Below are 8,445 nucleotides of genomic sequence, written 5' to 3' on the forward strand. Positions count from 1 at the left end.
CTGCATCCCCCATGGCATGTGTATGTGAATGTGTGCATAGGCACCGACTTCTGCTAGTGCCGGAGGGTGCTCGACCCCCCTCAGCCTCCAGCCCCGCCCCCTCCCGCCCCTGCCCCACCCCCATTCCAACCCCTTCCCCAAAGTCCCCCTCCCTCCCTGCCCCTATTCCGACTCCTTCCCCCAATCTCTGCCCTGGCCCCACCTCTTCCCTGCCTCCTCCCCTGAGAGTGCCATGTTCCGGCGGCAAGTGCTGGGAGGTAGGTGGAGGAGCGGGGACACAGCGCGCTCAGGGGAAGAGGCGAAGGTGAGGTGAGGTGGGGTGGGAGTGGAGTTTGGCTGCCGGTGGGTGCAGAGCACCCACTAATTTTTCCCCATGGGTGCTCCAGCCACAGAGCACCCACGGAGTCGGCACCTATGAATGTGTGTACATACCTGGGGATGGGGTAGATAATATGCATAGAAGCACATTTCCCTTGAGCAGAGGCAGTTCTGTCAGATACCTTGATGGCAACTCATCACCAGATTCTTAACTCAGTTACTTTCGATTCATGTGGGTGTAACTGAGATCAGAATTTGGCACATTAGCTGTAATCAACGGCTCAACAAGTTGCAGTGTATTAACCACCACGTTCCTCTCCAAAGAGGGGAGAGGTTTATTTCTGATTTTGAAAATGCCAAAGGAAATGAAGGCAATCCTCTTCAGTCTTCTCCTGATAACCACCTGCTCCACTAATCCATAACTTGTGAATACAACAGCTCCTGGGATCACATCTTCATTTCAAAAGCCAGTCCCTAATGTGCTGAACTAGTAGCACTTTCCGATCAAGGGAACGATATATTCAGAGAAAAAAATTCCTTTTAAAAACAAATTAGTTTTGCTAACTAACTTTATTCTGTTAAATTAATAACACCGTAGCAGAACTAGAAAAACATGTTTTTGACTGTAGATTGTCTGTATAGATCAGCGGTTGGCAACGTTTGGCACGTGGCTCGCCAGGGTAAGCACCTTGGCGGGCTGGGCCAGTTTATTTCCCTGCTGACGCAGCAGGTTCGGCCAATCGTGGCCCCCCACTGGCCGCGGTTCGCCGTCCCGGGCCAATGGGGGCGGCTGGAAGCCGCAGCCAGCACATCCCTCGCCCGCGCCGCTTCCCGCCACCCCCATTGGCCCGGGATGGTGAACCGCGGCCAGTGGGGGCCGCGATCGGCCGAACCTGCCACGTTAGCAGGTAAATAAACTGGCCCGGCCCGCCAGGGTGCTTACCCTGGCGAGCCGCGTGCCAAAGATTGCCGACCCCGGTATAGATAGAATGAGCACTGCAATCTGCTGGCTATTAAGTATGTACACCACTGCCCTCTACTGGGTGGAATCAGAACTGTTCAGGAATGTGTTGTAGTCTCTATATTGTTGAAGATTCCCAGAGATTCTCCTTTGGCTCAGTTGGCAGGAGTTTGTGCTTTTTTGAAGCAGGAGGAAGTGAATTCTATCTCTGCTGGTGCTGCAAAATTGCAAATGGCCCTGATATGCAATGTAGTGATAACCAGGAAGTAAAAAGTGAACACAGATTTGTTATAATATCTTCTTGTAATATTAAGGCCATACATCAACTCTGAGACCACACTGGAAAATTGGAATTTCCAAAATGAAGAGAAATTAGCTTTCCAATCAGTTAGGGCACAGACATGAGCTCCTACCTGTGTAAGAGTTCCTACATTCAGAACAGCCAAAGGTATACCTGACCACTAGATGCATCACTTAATGGAGCTGGGCCTGAGCCTCAATTCTGCCTCTCACTCTCAACTTACCCTGAAGCTGGGGGTTGTTTGATTCAGGGTTTTGGCTAAAGCCTGTCTCTGATGATCAGTAAGCCTGAATAACTCTTTGTGTAAGTGGAATGTTCTTATCATGGTAAATGACCTTAGAGATTAGTACTGTCGTCAGCTGTAAAGTACATATCTTTGTGTAACTCCAGAAATTATCTACCATGCTTGTATCATGCAGCTTCAATAGCATTTTAAGGCATATGTGGTGCAGACATGACATCAGATGCATTTCTCGGGTGTTGTTATATCATATCTTGTCCTAGAGCACGACAATAACAAGGCTTTGAGTGTGAACCTCTATGGTGGGGTCATCCCAGTGAGACAATGTTGTGTACCTGCCATGTTCTGATCCTTGCATGCACGCTGTTCTTCATTTTGTTCTCCTTTCTTTCTCTTCCAGGTTTGCTCGGCTTTCACAGCGGAGCAGGCATACTACAACCACGTGAAACTCCACCACGGTTACACTAATGTTATCAAACTAGGAGATTCCAGTACTTGGAAGCTTCCTTTCTTGAACCGATACGTCTACATGTTCATTGCACCCATTGCTATACCTATTTTAACCCCTCTAGTGGCACTTGGTATGTTGCTTTCCTCTGAGATATTTTTCTTCTATAAGTATTGTTTAAAACCTAAACATTTTTTTAAACTAAAAATTAAACTAGTTTGTAGGGGCCCCAAAAGATAAATACAATTATCGGCATTATGGAAGCCGCAGTCAGGTTAAAGGCCTGATGGTGCTAGGAGCTGTACAAATGCATTCCCTTGCCTGAACAGCTTACAATCTAAGTTAGGATGAGACAGGGCAAGTGCGTATAACAGACAGTAGGAAGGAGCAGGAGAAGTCCTTTGGGCCATCTGCTCAAAACTAAGGCATTCGCCACAACCATCTGTGGGGCTTCTTGATTCTTAAACTGACACAAAAGGGATCCTTTTGGAAGCAGATTTTACATTCAGAATGGAATGCAGTCACAAAAACTCAGTATTTAAATATATTGGGTCAAATACTGAAGACCTTAGGCAAATCTCACATTGAAGTCAATGGGCCAAGTGCCTGAAATCCTTATTTATTTTTAATTCAGTCCATTCTCAGACCCGTTGACTTCAGCAGGTATTTTGCCTAGATAAGGACAACAGGATCCAGATTTTTATATACTTCTTCAGATCTTCAAAGCATTATACAAACACTGAAGCCCTTACCCAGGCCAGATCCTGTTGTCCTTACTTAGATGTATGTAGGATTGGTGAGGGGCATGCTAGGCTGGAATATAATGAATGAAAGGGATGGAAAATATTTGAAGTGTACTGGTGTCAGTGCTAGGAAGTGTAAGAAGATGGCCTCATTGGGAAGAATGGGATGAGGTGGTGCAGACATTGGAAGAAGAGACCGGATGATAACTGGGGAAATACAACGTTCATAGTGTATGGAAGCTCTTCAGTCTACAGGAGGCCAACACACAACCATGGGCAGTGAACAGATGCCAATTGCTTGCAGAAAAATCATATATAGGACCAAATTCTGAGGTCATTATTTAAGTCCTGATTCTGCAACCCTAACTCATGTTGCACAGTAGCGGTAGCATTCAGTCAATGAGACCGCTCGCTTGGGTGAGTGCTACTCAGCATGAGTAAGAGTTGCAGAATTAATTTTTACTCGGTCCTTGTTCAAGCAAATGCCTATTGACTTTAGTGGGGGATTTCACCCGAGTAAGGACTGCTGAAGCTTAGTAAGGTCTTCAGTATCTGACCCATAAATTGTCTCAGGACTAGAACAATAATCAAGTTAAACCAGAAACAAATCCATGTCCTACAGCTCCCTTGGTGACACTGTTCAAAAATGTTCTGAAAGCCAGTGGAACCTTAGGTGTTGAAGTGGGTCTGGGATCAGGTGCTCCTCGAATTTGTACATAGTGACTGACCAGTGCCTATCCTGGGATTTAGAATATAAGCACTACAGCATTGTTCCCCAGCTGGGTAACCTGGAAGATGTGGGGAGGGGTTGACTGCTGCCCTACACATTGTCTGTTCTTTCTTTCATAGGTTTGCTGAAGGACGTTGAGTTGAAAACAGCTCTCCGGACCCTCTGCTGCATGTTTCTTGGGCTCTACTCCCATTACTGGCTCCTGGTCAATGTCTCAGGGTTCCAATCAATGTGGTCTGCCCTCATCTGCATGTTGATCACACGATCTCTCCTTGCCCACCCCTACATCCATGTTAACATCTTCCAGGTAGAGGCTGCAAACTCCAGCTTGTACCAAAGTCCTTGGAAACAAAACAAAGCAAAGCTCCCTGTATTAATTAAATAGCTCTCACTTTGACTTTGGCAATTGAAGCGTCTAGAAACTTAAGACAAACAACCTGATTCTGATCTCAGTTGCACTGATTTCCAATCAGATTAGACTCAGGTCCAAAATGTCGAGGAGACTGATGTCAGTTGGCATAGCAGTGTGCAGAAAGTTGAGACAGAATGAACACAGAAGGCTGGATTCTGATCTTAATTACAGTGGTGTAAAAATGGAACACGTCTACTGAGTTCAGTGGAATTTATCCAGTTTTATACAGGTGTAAATGGGATCAGAATTGGCCCCTTCCCACGCTAAGAGAAGATGTTACTTTAAAATCCAGGTGCATTTGGGAAAGATGAAATGAGCATAGAACCACAAAAGTGGGTGGTCCTCGCACGTTGGGGATTCATTGATAGATCAGTCTTGACAGGCCTAGGATGAAATGCATATAGATGGCCGGATTCTGATCACATTTAGGCAGGTTAACCCCTCTGAAGCCGCTGGTGTTTCCAAGCTACTGTGGAGTCATTGGACTCTGACACAGAAGCTTCTTTTCTATGTGCCATGAATGGGTGGCCCTGGGATAATGTGCGGGGAGCAGTGTGTGAATGCTTCCACACCATGCTTGACTCGTAAGTAGTGAGTGGGAAACTAGAGCATTCCAGTTGATGGCACTAGCCTGTTACCTTTTATGAGGACTCCTCATCCCCATAAAGAAGGAGACTCACAAGATTATGTACAGAAAAGGATGAGGAGTTCAAGAAACTGCCACTCTTCTGCCCTGGCCTGACAGCTGGATTCCACCCTTGTCCTCAGGAAGCCCTGCTCCCTATCTGCCTGCTGTAGGAAGAGATGCCATAGTCTTCCTGTTTTGTCTTGTAGCACATTGGCCTCCCGATGTTCTCTGCTGATAAGAAGCCCAAACGGATTCACCTGATGAGCCTTGGAGTTCTGAATCTGCCCCGGAATGCCCTGCTGGACTGGTCCTTTGGGCACTCAATCATCAGCTGCCATGTGGAGCATCACCTCTTCCCAAACCTCTCTGACAACATGTGCCTGAAGGTAAGATAAAAGGAGGGCATGTCCAGAAGGTGTGTGGAGGGAGGGGGATAGGAGGGGGAGTGCCATTTAGCATAGAGAAGATTGATGAGCATGGGAAGAGGTAATGAGGAGATAAGTTTGTGTGTTTCCCCCTTCCAGTTAACTAAAATGGAGGGGGTAAGCCTCTTTCCCTAACCTGCAGTTCTGACCATGCTTCTGCACTCTTCTCTTTGCACTGGCTTACCCTCTTCTTCCTCATTAATTTTAGACTCCTTCCCATTTTCAGAACACTCCATAACTCCAACTCTAACTAGATCTCTGTCCTCTCTTTCTCCCACTCCACTTCTTCCTCCCCACACTCTAGTCAATCTTCTCTCCAACCTTCTTCCGTTGTCTCCTTCCTCCATTCTTGACTTTGTGCTTTATTATTGTAGCAGCCTTCCAGTGAGTGTTTAGCAAAGTCCCCCCTCTCCTCCTAGGAAAGCTTTTCAAGCCCCGCCTAATCTGTGAATAATTCCAGCTATAATCATCATACATCTGCTATGGTTGACCTGTATTGTGTTCATTCGTCCACTTGCAGTGTATTAGGAGTGTAGGCTCCAACCAAAACCCTAGATCCAAACACCCTGAAATTTTGGGAAAGCTGAGATCTGGAGCTAAACTTTGCAGTCCAGGCACATCTCTACACTGTGTTTGTTTGACACCATTTACTAATTTTACAGTCCCATGTATACTTCTGGTGTTAGTAACAATAAAGACATGGTGCTACTGTGATACCAACTCAAGGCAGTGTCCTTGTCAGATCTCACAAGATGAGCAAGGTCAGGCTTGGGAGGTCTCAAAAAACAAACAAACCAACCTTCAGGTGCTACAAAGGGTGATGTTGGTAGTTCAGTAGGTGGCACTCTTCCCTCTGTGCCAATATTGAACCAGTGCCCCAGCGTGGTATGAGGGAAGGATGGTGGAGGAGATCCTAGCTTTCAGATCAGGTGCAAGATCAAAGTAGTGAGCGCTTGTGGTTATCTGGCCCTTATGACAAGAGAAACTTTGCTGCTCGAGTTGGATACTGTATTCATCTTCATTCCCTGAGTTAAGCCATTGTGTAGTGTTAGCTACTGTTAAGCAGTTTTTGCATTCCACCCCAGAGTTGGCTACATTTTGGCAGTAGGCAATATGATTCCTACATGCATAGTTTTCAAAGGACTTAATGATCACTTTGGAGGAAAGGCCCTGTACAAATGTAAGTCATCATCATTAGAATTTACTGTGCCATTTTAATACTACCTTTCCCTTTTAGATCAAGCCCATAGTCTCCCAGTACCTGAAAAAGAAGAAGCTGCCATACAACGAGGACTCCTATATGTCCCGACTACAGCTGTTCCTACACCGTTACGAGGAACTGATGGTTAATGCACCCCCAATAACTGAACTTGTGGGGATTCAATGATAGGCTCTGGAACACGACAGCAAGACATAGGGCTGTTTCCTGTGGGTCATTATAACATCGGACAAGATCAGGAAATTTAAAACCAAAGACATTGCCCTTATAAAGCAATCAAAGAGGAAACAAGTTTGCCTGAAGTGTCTTGCTTTTGGACAGATAGAAACACACATAGAGACCAAGAAATGCCACTAGAATAATAAATTGTGACTGCATGGTGATGGGACAGAAGGGAATTCTGTAGCTCCAATACAGTAGATCAAATGGGAGTTTACCTGAGATATTAGAAGCTGGTATTTATTTTTCCTCCATTCTCTTTTAACTCTTGGACAGAGGTCGCTATTGATTCTTGTTTTCTTTACTGTTGTGTCTCTGGAACAGGACTGGGAGCCCAACAAGAAAGGGAATTCACATCCTATCCAACTCCAGTGTGCCAAAAGGACAGGATGACTCAGGGGACTGGCAGTGGGGCAGCCTTTAACTCTAGGTCAATGGTTCAAATCTAGGCAAAGCTTGTATGTTTGGAACAACTGAAAACTGGTTCCCATCTGATGGCTCTGATGGCCCGTGTGAATTGAGTTGATGGCTCCAGTTCCTCAGAGAAAGATGCCCATATTACAAAACCTTAGTCAGCAGACTCAGTTGAGAGGCTGAGAATGGAATGGGCCATAAAGAATGTGCTGCTTTAAAGGTGGTCTCTCCAGATTAATGGAGGCACATTGGTGGTGTGGCGTAAGAGAAACTTGCACTGCTGCAGCCTGTGCTCTACCTGTTTTGTGGATAAATAAATTCCTTTCAGGAGTGTGGATTTGACAAAACTAGCCAGAGCAGTTTGGGGGTGAGTTGGTGAAAAGTTTTTGTGCTGCCCCTCCCCCCCAGTGCAACCAGGGTTTCACTCCAGTGCACAGAGCAGGATGGAGGATTTGCAGAAGAGTTAGAGAGAGGATTCTTTGGGGTGCACTTCAAACTTAACTGGCTTCTGACATGTGGAGTGTTTGTGTTGTGGGTGATCATGGTGGAAATCAGAAGGTTACCCCCGCCTCCTGCTGCAAACGTGGAACCCAGCTGTTTGTCCTGCCACTGTACATACTCACCAACATTGCAGAAAGTTTTGTAAGAGACAGTTATCCAAAGAAGGCAGGACTCTGGGAGCCTGGTTTCTAGCTACTGGAGGGGCTTTGTGCTCATTCAGGAATTTTGCCATATACCTGAGGTGAAATCCTGGCCCACTGCAAAACTCTCAGTGACTTCAGCAGGGGCAGTATTTCACCCTGGATATGCAGCAATATACAAATATTAAGGGTAAAATGTTCAAAAATGCCTAAGTGATGTAGGCAGAGTCCCAAAATGTTGCCCTATGTACTTAATCATCACTACACATCCGGCAAGATAGTTACCTGTTGTTACCCAATTTAACAGACGGGGGAGCTAAGGCAGAGAGGTTAAATGATCTAGATAAGAGGTGTTGGAGCCAGGCTTAGAATGCAAGAGACCCCTGGTCTCAGTCCTGTACCTAATTCACTGCTTAGCTGCCCCTGTGTGCAGCCAGATACCACACTATCCAGGAGAGGGCTTGGCTTGCAGCCCGCTCATGTCCTCAGGGGCAGCTGGGATGCCACAGCCCCCGAGAGCCATGAGCTCCTCGGAGATTCGCTCTAGAATTGAGGGACCTGTGGCCATGGTTTTCTGAGCCAATGCACCAGTCCTGGGTGTATAGAGGAGCCGAGGGTAACCTGTGATCTTCAAGCCAAAAGTCTGTGGCAAGCTTTCATCCCTAGCGACTGGGTTACATTATCAGAGCACTTTGCGAGGAAAAGGGGGAAAAGCTTGAGAGAAGAGATTCTCTCCTTTACACTA

The 8,445-nt window shown here is 46.3% G+C and overlaps 1 protein-coding gene across 1 annotated transcript in view; it reads left to right on the forward strand.

Annotated features, from left to right (window-relative positions):
* The window catches only part of FADS6 (fatty acid desaturase 6), a 48,002-nt gene extending 40,601 nt beyond the window's left edge, over nt 1–7,401 (forward strand). Inside the window, exons 4-7 of the mRNA XM_034790449.1 lie at nt 2,222–2,402; nt 3,862–4,049; nt 4,989–5,168; nt 6,445–7,401. Coding sequence (XP_034646340.1) covers nt 2,222–2,402; nt 3,862–4,049; nt 4,989–5,168; nt 6,445–6,594 — 699 coding nt within the window. The 3' untranslated portion in view covers nt 6,595–7,401. The remainder of the gene's footprint in view (nt 1–2,221; nt 2,403–3,861; nt 4,050–4,988; nt 5,169–6,444) is intronic.
* The last annotated feature ends 1,044 nt before the right edge of the window (nt 7,402–8,445 follow it).

This window comes from Trachemys scripta, chromosome 14 (assembly GCF_013100865.1).
Source record: "Trachemys scripta elegans isolate TJP31775 chromosome 14, CAS_Tse_1.0, whole genome shotgun sequence".
NCBI classification, from domain to species: domain Eukaryota; kingdom Metazoa; phylum Chordata; order Testudines; family Emydidae; genus Trachemys; species Trachemys scripta.